This window comes from Oenanthe melanoleuca, chromosome 10, assembly GCF_029582105.1.
Source record: "Oenanthe melanoleuca isolate GR-GAL-2019-014 chromosome 10, OMel1.0, whole genome shotgun sequence".
In the NCBI taxonomy this organism is placed as follows: domain Eukaryota; kingdom Metazoa; phylum Chordata; class Aves; order Passeriformes; family Muscicapidae; genus Oenanthe; species Oenanthe melanoleuca.
In genome coordinates this window covers 7,810,818-7,830,298 of record NC_079344.1, presented here as the reverse complement: position 1 = coordinate 7,830,298, position 19,481 = coordinate 7,810,818, and the positions used below count along the sequence as shown (strand labels likewise).

The 19,481-nt window shown below is 40.7% G+C and overlaps 2 protein-coding genes across 4 annotated transcripts; both read right to left on the bottom strand.

Annotated features, from left to right (window-relative positions):
• Nucleotides 1-227: 227 nt before the first annotated feature.
• SQOR (sulfide quinone oxidoreductase) lies at nucleotides 228-9,859 on the bottom strand. 3 transcript variants are annotated; one of them, XM_056499668.1, is made up of 10 exons: nucleotides 9,781-9,859; nucleotides 7,199-7,444; nucleotides 6,718-6,888; nucleotides 6,178-6,231; nucleotides 4,449-4,643; nucleotides 3,375-3,584; nucleotides 2,750-2,933; nucleotides 1,842-1,909; nucleotides 808-986; nucleotides 228-683 (listed from the first exon to the last, which is right to left on the bottom strand). In XM_056499668.1, the coding sequence occupies exons 2-10, from the start codon at nucleotides 7,424-7,426 to the stop codon at nucleotides 626-628; spliced, it is 1,347 nt and encodes a 448-aa protein (XP_056355643.1). In that variant the 5' UTR covers nucleotides 7,427-7,444; nucleotides 9,781-9,859; the 3' UTR covers nucleotides 228-625. The 3 variants fall into 3 exon arrangements, with proteins under 3 accessions (XP_056355643.1, XP_056355641.1, XP_056355642.1); XM_056499666.1 differs by lacking the exon at nucleotides 9,781-9,859 and adding an exon at nucleotides 8,661-8,910; XM_056499667.1 differs by lacking the exon at nucleotides 9,781-9,859 and adding an exon at nucleotides 8,206-8,287.
• Nucleotides 9,860-10,152: 293 nt separating this feature from the next.
• Nucleotides 10,153-19,052, bottom strand: BLOC1S6 (biogenesis of lysosomal organelles complex 1 subunit 6). Its single transcript, XM_056499669.1, has 5 exons — nucleotides 15,979-19,052; nucleotides 15,117-15,261; nucleotides 13,929-14,016; nucleotides 13,248-13,334; nucleotides 10,153-12,506 (listed from the first exon to the last, which is right to left on the bottom strand). The coding sequence occupies exons 1-5, from the start codon at nucleotides 16,550-16,552 to the stop codon at nucleotides 12,387-12,389; spliced, it is 1,014 nt and encodes a 337-aa protein (XP_056355644.1). The 5' UTR covers nucleotides 16,553-19,052; the 3' UTR covers nucleotides 10,153-12,386.
• Nucleotides 19,053-19,481: the final 429 nt, after the last annotated feature.

Below are 19,481 nucleotides of genomic sequence, written 5' to 3'. Positions count from 1 at the left end.
TGTGCTTCAGTCTAATATGTGTTCTCAGGTGACTCTCTCCATGATGTTCTTAGGGTCGCAGGTTAAAACACTGTGGCTCAACTATCCTAGGAGATTGTGTGTGTATCCATATACACAGACACTGCTTTGACTTTGCTTTCAAAACTCTGCATGCATTCCTATAAGAATTAGGGAGCAGTTTTGCTTAGAAATTAGGATTGATGTTCTTCAAAAATAAGAGAACAGGAGACTTTCAGGCCATTTTACTAGCATTGAGTTACTGTTAAATCTACACATGTGCACACATTGATCTTGGATGCAGACAATTCAGTTTAGAGTCAGGAAGAAAATTTTACATACATAATAGATTTGAAAGTATTAATTGTTCTAGTAATCTTAAGGGTAAGGCAAGGTCAGATTCCTTTGTAAATGCAGAAGTAGTTTAAGGCCTCAGTTTACACAAAAGAGCAGGGAAAGAGCACTATGAAGACTTTAATCCATAGTAGGATGAAAAGTGAATTAGTGACCAAAGCTTGATTTAAAAAAAAAAAAAGTCTTCCTGGTATTCCAAGAGGGAAGATATGTATTGATCCAGTGTGAGACCAGTCCACTTTGGAAGATTTTAACCAATGCTGAGAACCAGCAGTTACTTCAAGCCCAGATGCATTAGCTTCCTGACAGGAGCTGGTCCTCCCCAGTATCCCCTGGAAACAGAGAAAGTTCTTTCACATACTATCGAAGTAGGGCTGGGGATGAACTCTGCTTCTATTCTAGCAAGGAACTAAACCAGAACAGGTGTCTACCTGATTGTTTTTCTTCAATACTTACTTAAGTAGTGCATTCCAATAGAGCAGAGGCATCATATCAGCTTTCATGTGGTACATGGTTGCTCTCTCCTTACTCTGGTCAATGGGAAAAGTCTCCAAAGGCTGAGCATTGTAGTCAAACTCTGCCAGAATCACCTTGTTGTAGCCTGTTACCAGGGGGCAGGAAGTGTATCCATCATACTGCAATGAAAAATACCCACTTCTCATTATTCTGACCAAAGCCTAAAGGCTGACGTCTTACAAGACACAGTTAACATTCACATTTCAAAATAACTTCCTAGGAGGTTTCTGCATTTACAGTGTAAATATCAGTGAAGCTGAAAGGCTGCTAAGCCAGTTCTGGTTTATTAACCATAATACTAAGCCACCCTACATTTAAAATGTAGATCTGCTTAACAACATTGCTTAAATTGGACCTAATCTAGAACAATAGGGTATAATGTCACTAATGGTTGGTTATTGTAACTAGTGGAACAGGTGACCAGCAGATCAGGATGAGAGCTGGTGTTTACTTCAACAAGCCAACAGGATCTTTAATGAGAATTTCCAGAGAATTTCAGGATATTCAGGTTAGTGCCCCAAGGAAGTTGTGTGTAAGGTAAAATTGAAGGTTCAATTTGAGCATATTTATAGGCTTAACAGCTGTAGTACAGAAGCTTCAGTTTAATTCCTAAAAGATCACGTCCAACACAGAAGAAGCAAGTTTGCAAGAGTGTTTCTGGAGCAGGTATTGGTTTTACAATGTAAGTAAATCACTTGTACTGATGAAAAACACTGACCAATCAGCCTCTAACCTTCTCTCAACTCAGAAGTCAGGGAATCAAAGAGGTAATACTTTTAATGGAAGTATCATGAACTGTGTGATTCTATTATGACTCAGACATGCAGCAAGTAAACATCTAGCACCACAACTGCAGAGGCCAAGCCTTTCCTGCTTTCTGGTTCACACACTCAGCTGCTTGCAAGACTTCCTGCCTAAGAAAGGAGAAAACATTCAGGAGAATTTCTCCCTAAGACAAGAACTGTCCTAAGTACCTTTTTAACTGGTATCTCGTTCTTCATTACCAGAGAAATAGTTTTATCAAGGACTCCAGACTGTGCAGCTAAACAAGAAAGAAAGATAAATGTAAGACATTTCAGCCAGCAATTATTGTCATTACTTGAAGCAAACAGTAGCAGCCAGGCATTTTGTTGGACAATTCAGCTGCAATTGAACTTACATGTAAGTTTACTGACCCAGATTAAAAAAAAAAAGGACTAATGCTTTGGCCTCAGTGTTTTGAACATGCTAAAGCTTAATGAAACTTGAGCTGATATCTTTAGCCTATGCCCATTCTTCTATGATAAATTATACCTGCTCAGTCTTATCAAACATTGACATTCTGGTACACTGAAGTTCTGTATCATTTTGAGTGCTGTAACTGTAGACCCATTTACTGAAGTAGTTAAGTACCCCACTCTTTCATTCCATCAATAACATACTGTATACCCTGGGGTTTTTTCTACTCTTTTATTTGCTTTTTGTCAGTTGTGATACCATACACTTGAAGTATTTTAATTGTGGAACCTGTGGTCACAAGGCCAGAATATGTAATTTTTTGACAGTGACTTATCAAAAGGGTGACACGTGCACGAGGAGCTAAGATAAAGCAGGAAGGTTCATTACTGAATGATGATGTAATATGAAAATAGTTCATTCATTATATGACATTCTATGAACACAAAAAGTAGAATTAGGTCATCTGTGAGGCATCTGGAACAACAGAACTTCTGGGTTAGTGGCATCAACATGGTCTGTAGCTATCTAGTCAGCCCAGGAGACTCTGGTCTTTTTGAAAGCTCAACACTGAAGTCATGATCTCAGGAGCAGCAAACTAAACAAAAAGCTTACTGTGACTCCAGTCTTGTCATTTACACACACAAGCATGCACATGCAACTTTACCTACAGCTGCAGCAGTTTTTGATGTTGGAAGGTTGGTGCAGTCTCCAATACCAAAGACATTGGAATACTTTTTATGTTGTAGAGTCTCCTTATCTACATCCACCCAGCCGCCTTCGTCTGAGACAGGACTGTTGACGAGTACAGCAGGTGGCCCCATTGGGGGTGTGACATGAAGCATTTCATACTAAACAGAAAGAATGGTCAGTTCATCAGAGCAAAATCTATCTGTTGGTATAATGCAATAAGCACAGTGTGGAGAGAGAGTTTCATGGGTTTGTGTGTGTTTTGGTTTTTTAAACACCAGTATATAGAATGAAAATCTGCTCTCAAATTTCAAGTGCATACTTTAATTAACATGAACCTTATCAAGCAGAGACAATTTGCCTGCCTCCATACACACCTGAGACATTCCCACATACACGACTCCAGGCATAATTTATGAGACATTTTTTCTTCTCTCCACCTTGGTTTCAGTATTTTTTATATTCTGCTAAAGTTAGAGAAGAGTGGTCTCGGGGGGAACAGCAATACACAACTAAGTAGACTGTTATAAGAATGCAGAAGTTACTTTGCAGTACACAAGGAAAAGAAATAGAACCAAATGAGGGGTCTGAAAGCTCCTGACCTGATGAACTTCAGTCACTCCAGGTTTGTCCAAGTTTTCAAACACGGCTTCTTGCTTGTCTGCTCGAACTTCTATGAGGTTGCGCTTGTAGTTAACAGCAATATCCCTGTCCTTTATTACTTCAAGCAATGCATCAGCATATTTCTTAACACCAAAAATCACACCAAGTGCAGTGTTGAACATGAAGTTTGCTTTGGAACGTTTTCCAGTCTGCAGGAGGAGATCCAATTAGCCTTTTCTATTAAGAAACTGTGACAAGAAGAGACAAAAGAACTGTGCTGCACTACTAAAGAGGTGATAGAACTATTCATGCAGTTCAATTATTAATGAATATTTAATTAATATTTCACAGCATGTTAGAAGGTAGGCACTTCACATAAACGACTTGTGAGAAGAGGTGGCTGCAAGGCACTGAGGAACTGCTGTATGCAAGTTAAATTCTTCAAGCAGTTTAGTGTTAAAAAGCTTTCTGAAACCTTCACTTCTATGCACAATTCATGTACTCACCCAGTAGGAAGCTCATGAAACTTAAACACAAATGAAGCCTGACACTTCCACCTGAAGTTGTCTTTGCTTCCACTAAGCTTGCTTTAATAGCCTGGCTAAGACTCCTGATGCTGAGACAATGCACCCCAATGAGCAAGCATAGTCACTTTTCAGACTAGCAGAAAAACGGCAACAGATATTAAGTACCTAAAGTAATAAGAATGACTCAATTCCAACCAGCTTTATTTTGGTGCACCACGTGAAGTTATGAATTAGACTGAGAACAGTTGTATCTGTAGCTCACCAGAAGCAGGCCAAGCAGTTCTTCCAGTATGAAATTCTGAATTGAATTTCTGAATTCTACAAGTTTCTCTGGTATTAAATGTATGCTAAATATTTATGTACAATCCATTTACCTGCATTCCTTACACATTAAAAATAAAAAAAGCAGCTCAGTACCTTTAATAGTCCTGCGTTACAGTACTCTCATGTGGTTTATATTTGATTTAAAGATCATCTGAAACCCATTAGATCAAGCCTCCCTTCCAATGTGAGAACAACCACTGGCAGAGAGGGTGAAAGACTTACTTTTCTCAAGTATGCATCTGATAAATACATGATCTTCTGAGGAGCCCCTGCACACTTCACTGGAGTATTTGGAAAAGTGAAGATAGCATTTCCTTCCTTAAAATCTTGTAAAGCTCTCCATGTTTTCTCTACTGTCTGGACTGAATAATTGGAACCTATTTTAGGGTAATTAAAACCTTCAGGCAAGCCTTTGATCTAGGAAAAGAGAAATTAAGTTTTCAAGTACAGATGGCAAAAGTTTTGTTATCATTGACAAATATTAAATGCAGACTGAGAAACAACTATATAAGAAGTTTCTATCAAAAAGGAAGTCCATACTTACTTGCTAGTTGGTATTTTTCAAAATAGGCCTAAGCAATAAAACAGGTATTTCCTTTAGAATTTAGTACATGATTTAGTAGATGTAGCATTTAATGAAATTACTTTGGTTTGCAACACCTGAGCATAAGTCTTCAGTGCAGACCCAGACCCAAGTTTTTGTAGACTGAAATTAGGATAATAATGTATAAAATCACTGCCACAACATCACAAGTAAAAATCATGTTAAAAAAAAAAAAAAAAAAAAAAAGAACATTATGAAAATTTATAAGGTGAATGAAACCTTTCTCTAGTCAGTTGAAGATACCTGTATTTGCTTAGGGTCATTTTATTTTAACTAATCTGCATCCAGTAATTATTTCCCTTTTACTCCTACTACGACCTGAGCATCTGCTTGTGAGAAAGGAAGTTGTACCCATTTCAAAATAATGAACTGCAGAAATTCTGTGAGAATATGGAGTCATGTTACATGCACTGCGTTTCAGTCTGCACCAGAAGTACACTGCTGGTGAGGAGAAATCATCCCTCTTTTTCAAGTGTCCACTTTTGTTTTAAAGTTACTATGAGTTTTCATTACAGAGTGATTAACTGTGTTACATGGCTTCTACTAGTGAGCACTGAATTTACTTTTATCAGCATGTACTGAAGCAATAGATAGGAGGACTGAGAGGAGGGCCACTGAATATGCTGCAACCAGAGCTTATTTGTGACTGTAGCTGAGACCAGCTCTTGCTTGACATACATCTTGAAAGCTTTTCAAAGAGATACTTAAGTATATTGTCAGGTACTACATAGTTTTCAGGTCAGGGTAAAACCACAGAGCCAAATTGTTCAGACATCTCTTTCCTTTGTGTTTTCCTTCTCCTGCACATCACTGCAGTCATCCTTGCACCAGCATTTTCTCTGAATGCCACCCTGTGAAGTGCACAGGAAATGCTACACAGGAAGGGCCTATTTAAACATGAGCCTGGTAACTCAGCTGGCTCCTTTTGAAGTGCATCCTTTAAGAAAGGTGAGGATAGGTCAAACTAATTCTGCAGCTAAGATTTTATTGACTGCTCTGTGTTCCTCACTCTGTTTACATTATGAGATGCTTCAGACTACAATTAGCACACCTTATTATCTCATTATAACAGGTTGCCTTAAAGTTCTAGACTTAACTTGCTACCCCATCTGCTGATATTGCCACAGAGATGCAACAAAGTTGTTGTAAAAGGCTTTCCCAAGGGTAATTTGGATTATTACACAGGGATCTGTGGAAGGAATAAAGTCATTAGTCTGTCTTCTAGCTCTTTAATTCATAGTGTTCAATACCTTGCAGTAAAAGCAATACTGAAAAGCCACTTACTTTAATGAATCTACATGATGCTATTAAAATTAGTAAAAATATGATCACTGGTAAAACAATTACCTTTTCATAATGCAGACTAATTCCAAGAGCAATTATCAGATACTTGTAGGATACCTGTTGTGTAAGGAACAGAAAGTATTTTAGACAAAGAAACCAAAGCATTACCTCAAAGTAAATTTCAGTTAGCTGACAGCAACAGAATCACAAGGAAAGAGATATAGGGAGCATTAGTAGCATAAATTAAACTCTAGGAATTCTAATTAAAATGCTAACTGCATTATGAGTTATACACACAGCCTTTGTTATACACAGACCCAGGAATCTGGAGCAAAATATTATCTTTTCTGTTCACTCCACCATAAACAGGGCAAAATTATGATAATAGTATTTTAAGTTGAGGTTATTCTAACATAGTTATCTGCCACAATTTTTGTTAGAAAAATATTTTAGGATCGAGTACATATGACTAATTGGAATTCCCCAGCCTCCTAGATGCTGGAGGCCTTGCTCAATAGGCAGCTCTAAGGGGATCTGCAGGAAGTGGACAGACAACCCATGACATAAAATAAAAACCTTTTTTTCCTTTTCTTACGTTATTACCTTAATATCATTCTCCAGCCAGACACAGTTCTTATCTGGATCTAATGCTGTAACTCGAGATTTGATCCACTCAACACCTTTAGGAATTACACTTCCCATTGGACGTGCAGAAGCTACCAGCTGCTTTGCACCACCACCAACCAGGGTCCACATTGGCTGATAGTAATGAGTCTGAAATAAAAGTGCAAATGGACATTTCAAAACTGTTTAAAGGGACTTAAAGCAAATCACTCCAAATGGGAGCAATGTACTCTGAACATTGTATTATTCTTAATAAAAGAAGGCATATAAATAACCAAGATTTTTCCATGACAAAGCTGCAGGGCTGCATAAATCTTACTGAGAAGAAAGTGTTGTACAAAGCCTTTTGAAAGATGCTTAGTTGGCTTACTTTCCACAGCTATAAACATGTGGAGCTAAAAACGTGGTCACATGTAAAATACTTATTCTTTATAGTGCTTTACAGCAGAGGGAGACTCACCTCAGTTGGCTCAACAACAGCCACATTTTCTGCCCCCACTTTCCTCTTCATCCGAGCAGTCATGGCGATTCCACCAGCACCTCCACCCAACACAAGGACTTGATAATAATCCCTGGCAGCACACCTGGCTGCTGTGTGCAAGGAGCTCATCTTCTGCATTCCTGGTTTCAGCAACCATACACCAGAACAGAGACGGGAGCAGGAGGACACTGCTCCAAATAGTGACATCTTTCATTAAGTGGGAAGCTAGGAGATAAAGAAAGGCACCAGTAACAATTATAGGAGGCAGAATTCATATTTATTTAAATACGTGGGTTAGTTTTCAAGGCAAAAATTATAATAATAAATTCCTCGAGTCACCAGGCAAGAATTACAGCTTTTTCATTTATTTACTTATTTATATTACTTACAGACCAGAGTTAAAAAATTACACCAGAAACCTCAAATAATTTCAAGAAAATCTTCCAATGTCAGCTTCAAAAATTATTCACTACACCAGATGTAGCTGAGCAACTTATTCTGCACTTTTCTGTGCTATCTTGACATTCCTTATGTCTGTGTACCCTGAATTCTTTATAATGTCCCATTATTAATCCTTACAGTAACAATTTGGGACAGAGAGGTAAAAATCTCAGAGGCATCCACTGTAAAACAAATGTTAATAATTTTGTTTTACAGGTTTCCAAGATGCAAACATTTTCTTCCCACCCCCTCCCCAGTCAGAACAAAACACCCAATTCCACAGTAAGTTAGTTTCACTTTAAAAGGCTGTTTATCATCTGTGCAGGCAGCCTTTTAAAACGTGGACCCCGTTCACAAATCTCTTTTTCCTTTCACTCTAAGGCTGTTTGTTTGCATGTTTTTAAAATAAGTCTGTTTAATACTTTAGAAAATGCACTTTAAATAAATCACAGTTAAGACTGAGCAGGAGAGCTCAGTACCTCAGTGTCTCAACCAGACCTAGAACACTCAGGACAGCTCAGCTCCTTCCTCTGCAGGGCACCTACCACGGGCTAAGCTCCTCAGACTGCCTACGTCAGTTTACTGAAGCAAGTCGGAATCACTAAAGTTGGAGAAGTTATACTGGCAAGAAGTACAGATCATTGCAGCAATTCGTTAAACAGCTGGCGAGAGAGCAGCAGTTGGAGCATTCCACCCCTGCACGTGTGCGAGCCGGGCGGGCAGCTCCCGAGCCTGCGAGCCCTGGGCTCGGGTCACAGCAGCCGCGAGGGAGCGAGCGGCTCCCGGGGCCAGGGGGAGCAGGGCCGCGACCCGGGGCTGGGGCACGGCCCCGTCTGCGCTCGGGAGGCCGCCGCGGCCCGCTGGCTGCCCCGCCGCACGGCCCTCGGCTCCGCTCCGCTCCGCTCCCACCGCCTGCCTGCTCGGCCCGGCCCCACAGCCCCGCTCCCTCACGGCAGCACGGAGCCCCCGCCGCTCCCCGCCCCGCTCCCTCCGCACTCACCGCTCGTGGCGCCGAGCAGGGCAGGGAAGGAGCGCGCCGCCGGCCCGGCTGCGATCGGAGCCGGCTGCGATCAGAGCCCGGCGCCGGGAGCGGCGGGGCGGGGCTCGGGCCCCGGGTGCTGCCCGGCCGCGGGCAAAGGCCGCGCTCCGGCCGGGCAGGACAGGGCAGGGCAGGGGAGGGGAGGACAGGGGTGCACAGGAGTGGACAGGAGTGCCGCGAGGGGCACGTACCGCTGGCGCCGACAGCTCCAACCCCGTGCTTCCCGAAGTTTTGAAACGCCAGTCCTAAACCTGGCCCTCTGCCACTCCCGGATCGAGACCCAGCTGCGCGCTCGGCATTGGCCTCCATCCCGGGCAGCAGCCCAGTCCCACCTACACACACAGAGCACAGGTCACCCACATCGGCCTGAGCGGCACCAGAACCACGGCCACCACAGCACCTGCCATACAGAGACCACCGCTCTTCAGTGTCCGAACTCTTCCAGGTTACCTGTAAGCACCAGCCCTGAACTATAATCGAGGAGCCCTTTTCTATAGACAGAAAACCAGCAAAATGATCAAGCTTAATAAAATAACACCAAAACACTTACTAGATCAATAATTAATAATAAATGAGCTCTCATGGAGTGCATCCCCCAGTGACAGGCAAAGACTCTCTTTTCAAAAAGAACAATCACAGTTCCTGGGTTTTCTTGGACAGAAAATGTACCGGAAGAACACACAAATCAGTATCTTTAAAAGTGTGACACGGAGATCAGACATTTTTGTTAATACAAGAGACTTCTCTAAAGAGAAAATAGCCCCAGGGTTTATAGTCACATCCTTCAAAACACCCAAACTCCCCCTTTTTATATATTTTTTGAGTTTCTCAATTTTCTGTTTCCAGCTGCCTTTGTATAATCACACTGCAGCCTTTTTTTCTGCATTTTTTGTTCTAAGAGGTTGATCCTCATCTCTGCTCATGAGAAAATTGTTGGGCTGTTTTTTTAAATTTGTATTTTTTGGACTGTCTTTAGACACAGACTGCTTACAGAGATAGTCTGCAGTTTTAATTTTAAAAATATTACTCAATTCCGTAACTCAGAAACACCTCAGAAACCAAACATGAAGAAACTGCTCACCTGTAGAACAGAGGCCTCCAGAAGCTGCAGGGAGTGCTGCCTTAACCTTTCCAAAGTCCAGGCAGGATGAAAGGCTGGGCACACACTGCCTAACCCTGTACTACCACATTTATCTATTGCCTAAGGAACTTCTAATAAAATCAAACAAGATTAAGTGTACAACAATAGAATTGCTCATTCTAGCTGTGCACGCTGATGCAAACACACATTTTTAGATGTCAGTATTGTTAAATTCATCCAATGCAGCATTTACTTTTATGCATTAAGACTTACAAGAGTACTTGGTAGAACACCCTATGGAGATGATGAATTGTAGTTTTCACTGAAGTAATTTAAGAACACATTAATAAAAGTTATGTAAACTGAACAAACTTCATCATATATATTTTTATTAATTTTCCCCCTTTATTACAGAAAAGTAATTCAGCAAAATTAGGTCCTTATTCATAGAAAACCCAGATCTTACCATGCTTTTATAGGAAAAGTTAATCAATTACATTTTTATGTATTCCTCAGATAAGCACTGTGAGCTTTTATTCCTTTGATTGGAAATTATTCCCCATCCTGAAATGTACCAAATTTCAAAAGTACCAATTTCAATTATAGAATTCTCTAGTTTTAGTTAAAATAACCATTATTTTCTTAAAATGAAACAAAATCCCACAAAACCACAGTTCCTTGAAAAAAAACCACAGTTCTTGACAGAGAGAATATGACTTGACACAGTAAACTGGATTCTGTATGAGTGCATACAAATCAAGAAATATCAAAGGAATTAAATCCTGATTTGGATACTAAGGCATCTAGTTTCATGTTACAGTTTAATGAGAACAGTTTTAATTCCCAGAATCCAATCGTGAAATTACATTACAAAATAAAATACTTGAACAACATTTAGATATGTACATTCTCCTCCAAAAAATGGACTGTGGAAATCCTTTACATTTCTCTTAGAAATACATACAAACCACACCAGAGGCAAACAATCCACTGGCAATTAATAGCCATGAGTCAACTTCAGGGAAAAATACCTGTGCAAAGTTTTAATCTAATACTGCTCCACTAAAAGCATTTCAGTGTCTCTTCAGACTGCTTTAAGTAGTTCTCCTTGCCCCAAAACATTATCCCAGTTTACCTTGCATAATGCCTGGGTACTTGTTAGAGTACATCTTTCACAGAAAATTAAGACAAATATTAAGAACAGAAAATTAGGAGTTCAGAAAATTACAATACAGAAAGTCCAGGCAGGTCTACACTGTGTGAGTCATCTAAAACAGAAAGAAAAGTAAAATTGACTGTGCCCCTGTGATACCTTCCTGTACATATTTTATGGAAAACTTTACACAGCTTACCCTTTATCTTACTTCAAAACACATCATTTACATTATTACTTAAAAGGAAACACAGATATACTTTAAAAGAAATACAGTTAGAAAATAACTAGTTTGTTAGACTGTAGGAACAAATAAAGCTCTTACCACTCTAGACAACTTGTACATTCATTTGAATGGGAGTTCACACCAAGTGCTGTAAGATAGGAATTACATTCAGAGAAATGGATATCAACCTCCATTCCAAATTTCTTATCAGTACACACTAATAATCATCAATCTGGGTGAGGACAGTGTAACAAAAAATCTCTTATGTAGTCCCAAAGTGCAAATGATTCACTTGTTAAGGAAAAAAATACTAAACATGGTAGTTTTCCTACAGGTGGCTGAATTTCACATAAAGTGGAAAATTTTAGTTTTGGTTATGTTTTATTTTGTCACACAAGATCAAGAAATTACAACTTCTAATCCCACAAAAATATTCTTAGACCACACAAGTCTTCCTAATAAACCATAATAGGAGCAAGTTTCCTAGTTTAACTTAAACGTTTCTGGAAGCACGAATTCATTAATCTTTGCATTGTGCACACACCAATTTTGATAATCTTTCGTGTTCTGCTTTTCCACTGCCAATCATTTCCACCGGGAACTTATTCAGAAGTTACTTTAAAGCAGTTCTTAAATTACTTGATGACAAAAAAAAAAGATTGCTGCAATGAAGTGAACTTTTAAGCAAATACACTGCTATTTTCTTCAGTTCCTTACAGATGGATCAAACTAAGGCTGCACAAGGAATCAGTATTTATGATCAAAGACAGATCCCAACTGCATGAAACAAAGCAGTTTCAGTGAAAATGCAGCCACTGAAGTCTGGTGATGAGAAATGAACTTTAAGAAGTATTCTGCATTTTGTCTGAAAAACACTTGCCACTCATCAAATCCCTTAGAATTCTAAATGCCAAAATAACAGAAGAAAACAAAAATCAATAGGTACTTAAAACTATGATGCCTTGTTCTACTATATACATATATATATAAAAATTAACTTACAGTATAATAATATCAAACTGCATAGCATTACAAAAGAAGGCAACTTGAATGGCTGAAATTAAAAAACATGAATGTTACCAATTCTATTATTACCATTCTGGAATTTATAATACTATAGAGTAGACTGTTGCTAGCAACAGCTGTAGCCCAATTTAAGCAAAGTCTGCCTTAATTCCAGGGAATGTAGAAATCATTAATTCAGACAAGTTGTTGCATGCTCTGCTTTCAGGTTCTCTTTGCAGGTTTTGCTGTTAACTGTTTCTCTCGTTCAAGTTCCTTCTCACGTTGCTGCTCTCGTTCCAATTCTTCCTTCTGCCTCTTTTGTTGCAGCTTAAGTGCTCTTTTCTAAACAGAAAATAAAATAATTTTAAGTTTTTATAGATACTTTAAAGTTGGAGCAACAAACAAAATCCCTCCCATTCTCCCTCTCTCCAACACACCCTGCTTATGACTGAATATAGCATAAATTGTTAATTTTTTGCTTCATCTCTCCCACTTTCAGCTTACTGTTCATAAATGGGAAGTTTGTGATCTACACTGGGAAAACACAAACTGGAGCCTCTTCAGTCTCACTAAAAGTCATCCTCTGGGTATGCCTGATAAGGTTCTTACCACGCAATTTACTGCCTCCCAGAAAAAATTCTCCTGTTGAACGCACTGAAGGACTAATCTTGCCAGGATGTAACCAGGCTGTCTATACAGCATGAAACCAGTGAACTTATGCCACTGTTAATGGTACATTAAACAGAAGGAGACATTCTTACATCTGTGACAATCTAGTTTCCATTTAAATGAAACTGAAACAACAAAGAGAATTGCTTGGAATGGAGTGCACTAAGCAACAGAACAAGGCATGATTCTTACACCACCTAAAAATGAAGATGGCACTGAAAGAGTAGTTCAGATGTGTAAGTTGCTTGAGCACCACTAGGAGCAAGTAAAAGGTTAAAAACACATGGCTTGGAGCTAGTGAAAACATCCTTTAAAAGATAAAACACTTTTTGGGTTTTTTTTAATAAAAGTTGGAAGTCAGTAAAACATAAGTAAATATGTATATTTGAAAGTAAAAATATTTATCCCACTTACTTTTAACTTTGATGTCTTCTCATGCAGCATCATCATTTCATTTCTAATATTCACTAATTTGCTGTGATAGTGTTTAGCTTCTGAAAACTTAAAAACCATAACTGTTAAAGCAGTGACTGTCAAGTTAGTTGTTTTATAAAGCTACACAGTAAAATAGCAATCAAAACCAGTGATTATCAGAATAGTTTGATAATGAACAAACATATTCAAATTTATATACAAAATTTGCATATCACATCTATTAATATATAAAACTACTACATCTCAACAGTTACAGTAATGCACTGAGATAAGATTCATGAAACAAAATAAAAATATTGTAACTTTATGCACCATACATGAGTGTTTCATGCACCCTTCCTAATAGTCTGGGGAGGTGCACAGAGCTTGTGCTGGAGCCTCACTCCTACTGAAAAAACATGTACATTTGCTTTGGCTGCTGGCTTTGTACAGCCAGTCTCACCAATTCTGCCTGACTGAGCCTCAGCTCTCTTCCCACTGCCCTTCCTATTTAAGGGAAATATGCTGGTTCCTACCCTCTCCAGCAGTTTGTCCCTAATATCTGAACTGGTTTCCTTTCTGTAGGTCATTAAGAACAAGTAAAAGACACAAGCTGCTAGTAATGCTTCAGCAAGAAAATCTATGCTAATCTAGAATTTAAAAGGCATTACTAGTACTTACCAAAGCATTGATATCAACAATCGAGTTACACTCTTTAAATTTTGAAATTTCTTGTTCTAATGTTTCTAGCAGTACCACTTGGTTCTGTCTAAAACAAACAAACAAACAAAAATATGCATAAACCCAAAGTAAAGCACCACATATGCTTTTCAACCAGCCCTTTAAATACACTTTTAAACTAAACGGTATCAATACACACTTCCCAATACCAGATCCCTCTGGTATCCCATTCCTAGGTGATTTCAATAAAAAAATAAGTAAATGATTTCAGAAAAATCCAAGATGGTATTTGTTGCACAAATTCAGCTGGTGTCATACAGCACATGGATATCCAGGATAAATATCCCAAAAACCCTGAAGAAGCACTCTCCAGGTTACAGAGGTTGACTGAAAGGAAGAACAATTAGCTCTTGACTTTCCACTTGCGTGTCTGTGTGTCATGATGCAGGACTAAGTTATTTCTGTACAGAATTTGTGTGGATTCCTGGTGATTATTAAGGATCTCCATCCCACACAAATCAGCTTAAGTCTTTCCAGACAAAGCTGTCCTTGGCAGGAGCATAACCACATCATGTGTAGTGAAACCCAAACTAAGGTACCCTACAAAACCTGAGATGGATCTGTGCAAAGCTCTTAACAGTATCTCTGTATCCATGGCAGATGTATCTGCATTTGAAATCAACTACTCCCAATTATCAGTGAGGTATCAGTGTCCAAAGAACTCTTATCTGCTTAGCTCCTTACATGTACTTTTCAAGTGTTTTTCAGCTTAGAGACTGAACAACAAACAATATATCTCACTACAAGCTGTGCAGAATACAAACTGCATGTCTCCAAGCAAAATAAACCCAGGTTTTAGCACACTTTTCCACTACAGAAGTGAATAAGCATTTAAGAAATCTAGGTCTTCTGTTCTACCTGGCTTAGGGGATTTTAGTCTTCTAGTGTTACACATTCTTCAGCCACAGTGCTCACAGGCTACACTGCAGCTTATACACCCCCAGGTACTCCCACAGGTCATTGAATTATTCAGGCTGCTCGAGTCAGGATACAGAAATGCTGATAAACTATATTCCAGTTTAAACTATTAAAGGTTAAAGCGAGTTAAAGGGAGCTGGCACATTATATTGAAAAGAGCAGCAAACCAAGTATGCACATGTATGAAGTTGATTTCAGAAATCTGCTTACGTGAGTTCCTGCAGAGCTGATTTTGATCGCTGAAGATCAGGCAGATAGTGGGAAATCAATCCTTCAGTTAGCTGCTCCACAGCCTTCTCATCTATTAAAGGCAGATCTTCTACAACTCCTTCATCTGGAGATGCATCACTGGGACCTACACCAAAGAACAGCAAGGCTGAGTGTGACAGGTCAGCACACGCTTCAAGTTTCACCTAGAGCAACTACACTTTCCTTCCCAAAAATTAAAAGCATTAAAACACATTAAAAATCTCTGCACTTTTTCAACTAAACTGGACTTTCGTCTTCCTCCTCTTCTTTATTCCTCCCTTATTCTCAGTCTTATGTCACAAGCTTCCTGGTGAACCCTTTAATGTGAACAGAACAGAAGAGGGGAAAAAATAACTGTTCCACAGATATCTTAAAAAAAAAAAAAAAAAATTAAAAATTGAGTACTCCAGTCTGCTGAAGAAAAAAATGGACAACATCAGTGCTCTGACTATGTATCAAGAGCACCTAAACATTAACAGCCCCAACCTTTGCTTTCAATGTTTGACAAGCCAGGCTATGAAAGGTCTTCACCTGTCACTCAAAATACCAAGAGTTCTCGCTGAACTCCAAGAACTGAACTTCACAGTCTGTAAGGCACGCTATGATTATTTTTTGTCTGCAGTGCTCGTGAACACAAAACCCTTGAACCTACAGGCCCCTCACGGACAGAGCGATGCGGGACGCGGCCCTTGGCCTCCGAGGAGCCCGGCCGTGACTCCGGGGGTGGCGGAGCTCTGAGCGGGCCCGGTGGCGGCTCCAGCCTCTCCTCGGCTCTCCCCGCACCCGCGGCCCGCCCGGCCCGGCCTCCCCTCCCCTCACGCACCTAGAGAGCGCCCGGAGTTGCCCGCGGCCGCCGCCTCCTTCCCCTCCGGCTGCTCCGCGCCGCTCATCGCTGCCGCTCCCGGCGCCCTCCGGCAGGGCAGGGCAGGGCAGGGCAGGGCCGCCCGAGCCCGCGGCAGGCGGGTCCGGCTGCCCTCAGCGAGCGGGCCGGCCCGGCGCCCCCCGGCCTGCGCCCCGCCGCCGCCGCACCATAGAGCCCCCGCTGCCGCCGCGCTCCGGGCTGGGCGGCGCCGGGCGCGGAAGTGACGCGCGGTGACGATGGTGACGCTAAGGGACGAGCCTGACACGGGGCCGGGCCGCCCGCTGGGGCCGTGACTGTCGGGGTCGGGCGCTCCTTCCCGCCGCTCCCCTCCGCTCCCCGGGCCTGCCTGACTCGCCCGGAGCGGTCGGAAGCCCCGCTGGGGCCGGGGCTGAGCCTCGGTGTGTGCGGTGTGTGCCCCGCTGCGGAGCAGGGGCCTGGCCGAGCGCAGGTGCGGTGGCACCGACCCAGCGCACGGGGAGCTCTGCTGCGCCCGCGACACAGCTAAATCACCGCAGGTGCCCTTTCTTAGGGACATCCTTGCTCTTGTGTTTTATAGATTTGTATTCGGCAGAAACAGAGCAGACTTTACATTACTTGTAGCTTTTGTTTCCTGGGAAATGAATTAACTAGTTTTTATGTATGCGTCTGTCCCTGCATCTCCCCCGACGGTCTAACTTCTCACAGAATCATAGAATACTCTGAGTTGGAAACGCCATTAAATCCAGCTCTTAAATTAATGGCTCACACGAAGATCAAACTGCCACCTTGGTGTTATCAGCACCCTGCTCTAAGCAGCTTGCAAGTATATGTATCTTCTTCAATGAAAAATCACTTTTTTATGGTATGGTAGGATTTATAATTTTTTTCCTCTTACCTATAAAGGTCTTTGGAGGAAATGCAGGTGCAACTACAGAAAGAAACTAATGAGGGACCACTCTGAAAGGTTTTTTATTAATGCAGTATTTTAATATACCCCCAAACCTTAAAGATTAAATTAAATTCAGGCAGTCCTCCTAGTGCTCTTCAGAAACAGATCGAGGCAAAAAAGGGCTTTTGAGTTGATCTGACAACCTTAAAACAACATTTCTAACAGCAAGATGGTTGCAAATTAATTTGTATTTTTTTCATATGCATATTCTAATTAACTTTTGCTCACAATTATGTCACTATTCCATCATCAGATTAAAAACCTACCCATTTTTCTTCTTTTTTAAAGAAGCAACAAGAGGAACTTGTTAATTAACTCGAACAGACTCAAATTCTTAATTCCAACTGGTTAGCAATTTTACTTAAAAGTTTCTTTTGGTAGGGGGAAAACCCACAACTTTTGTTGGAAGTTTCACTGGGAAAGACTTCTCAGTTTCCAGATGGAATTTCTAGTAAGAACAAGTGAGATAATGACTCTGAAATAGTCTCACTTGAGATGTAGGAGTTTAAGATTTGTGCTCCTGCTTTGCCTGTTCCAGGCCTTCCCACGTCTGGCAGAAATAGACTAAGGATTGGAATAGAAAACTGCTCTCTGGTTTTCTAGACAAATTAAAATTTAACTGTTTGTCAACCCAAATGTTCCAAAAAAGAGAATGACAGAAAACTTTCCTTGTTCCTTTTCTTCTGCAAAATGTCCTCTGTTTCACAGTAACTATTTCCAAACTGCTATACATGTAATACTGTTAACACCACAAAATAGTGGTTTTTATTTTATGTTGCAGCAGCTGTGTTGAGAAACATTTAATGGAACACTGTCACATTCACATTTAGGATTTTATTGTTGAAACGGATATAAGCAGTTACATATATCGTAACTGCCCCACCGTAGAAATGTGAGTGAAAATGGACTTAAGTTAGCTTGAATTTTATAGCAAATAAGATGTTTTAAACTATCACCTTTGGAGGTGTCACATGACTTCAGGGATGACAACATGGAAAGGGAATACTTCACATTAATAGGTAACCTCTCAGAGACGCTCTGTCCTTGATAAGTAAATGAGGCTATAGAAAGAGTAGAGCCTTGGCTGTAACAATGAAGAAATTGAGCGTAGCAGGCTGGTACAAACAGTTCTGTTCAACAGAGGCTCATCTTACCAATCTATGAGCTGGTTCTTGACTTGACAACACTTTGGGTCTTAGTTATTCAGTAAAAGGTGAGCTGGCAAACCTTGATGCACAGGTTTAGTTTGTTAGTCCTCCCAGCTAAATACCCTTCCTCAGTGCTGGAAGTTTCTGTTCCTGTAAGAAGTGGCAAAGCTCCAGTGTAAAGCCCAACATTTTAAGACAGTTTAACAAGCAGTTCTGGTGGCTCCTAGAACCTGGCTGCTCATGTCTGTGTGTCCTCATTCACTTGTGCTGGTACACAGAGTGAGTTCAATCACCCAGAGAGAACAGAAGCATTAAAAATGGGTGAAGTGGAACACAGCTGGGAGCACTTTCCTAGGCAGCAAGGCTGGCTTAACTGGTTCCCATCCCTGGCTGCTCATTGACTCCCACACTGTTCGCTACTCCCTCGTTATCATATGGATGTCTGTGCGAGTTGAGATCATGGAAGCAGTCTCAGTTACACATATACATAGATACAAATATATCCAAAACCCTCCCAATATTCATTGTCTAATTCTGACCCATTTCAGGGACTCAGTTCATTGTCTGGCCCCTGCACAACTGTACTGGTAATAATGCTGGAGGAATTATGAAGTGGGTGAAAGGGCAGGAGATGGCACCACTTTAGCCACTTGAAGAAAAATAACATGAGATTACATGCTCAGGAAAACAGCCACATTGTAAAGTGGCAAGGGAACTCAGATAAGGCGTTATAATGTCTATTTTTGGACATCATTAAGAGAACAACAATAAGCAACCTCCACCCAAGGCCAGTTTACCAGAGGACTCCCCTCCTGCGGGGCCAGTTCAAAGGGGCTTACTCCATGTCCTGCAGCTCTGCCCTGATGACTGCGAGAATCTGCTATCAGCCCTTGACCAGAAAAGGAGTGCCCTTTTCCAAAATCCTGAATTTCCAATCCTGGTAACTTCCTTCAATTAAGTAAAAACCACAAGATATGCACTTTCTCTCGGACAGGCATGATTTCCCAGAAGTGTTTATGGCTTAGTGAACTGAGTACAGTAATAGAATTTGGCCATAGGTACAAACACGTGTAGACTGAAACTCATAAGAAAATTTCTAGCAGTCAGACCAATGAGGAACGAGAATAACCTCTCAGAAAAATAAAGGCAAAAATCTAATTACTCTTACGTTAGAACACAATTATGAAAGGAATTATACAACAGCAGGGTCTCTGAGGTGTGTTTCTCCTTACATCCTTTAGGGAATGTTCAGAAAGGCAAATGAAACTTCCTACAACTCTGCCTTAACAGAGTTACTGTAGCAATGTAAACAGCTGTGCCGTGACAGAAAAGAAAGAGAAAAGCAACACAACGTAAATTTCTGCCTTTCAAAATATGAAGCCAGAGCA

Coding starts and splice junctions, on each gene's coding strand:
- SQOR (XM_056499668.1), bottom strand. CDS start 7,426: ATGTCACTATTTGGAGCAGTGTCCTCCTGCTCCCGTCTCTGTTCTGGT. Junction 6,232..6,717: donor GGCTGGAGAATGATATTAAG/GTAATAACGTAA, acceptor CTTACACAACAG/GTATCCTACAAGTATCTGAT. Junction 684..807: donor TATTGGAATGCACTACTTAA/GTAAGTATTGAA, acceptor CTCTGTTTCCAG/GGGATACTGGGGAGGACCAG.
- BLOC1S6 (XM_056499669.1), bottom strand. CDS start 16,552: ATGTCCCTAAGAAAGGGCACCTGCGGTGATTTAGCTGTGTCGCGGGCG. Junction 15,262..15,978: donor CAACTCCGGGCGCTCTCTAG/GTGCGTGAGGGG, acceptor TCTTTGGTGTAG/GTCCCAGTGATGCATCTCCA. Junction 13,335..13,928: donor TTGTTGATATCAATGCTTTG/GTAAGTACTAGT, acceptor ATGGTTTTTAAG/TTTTCAGAAGCTAAACACTA.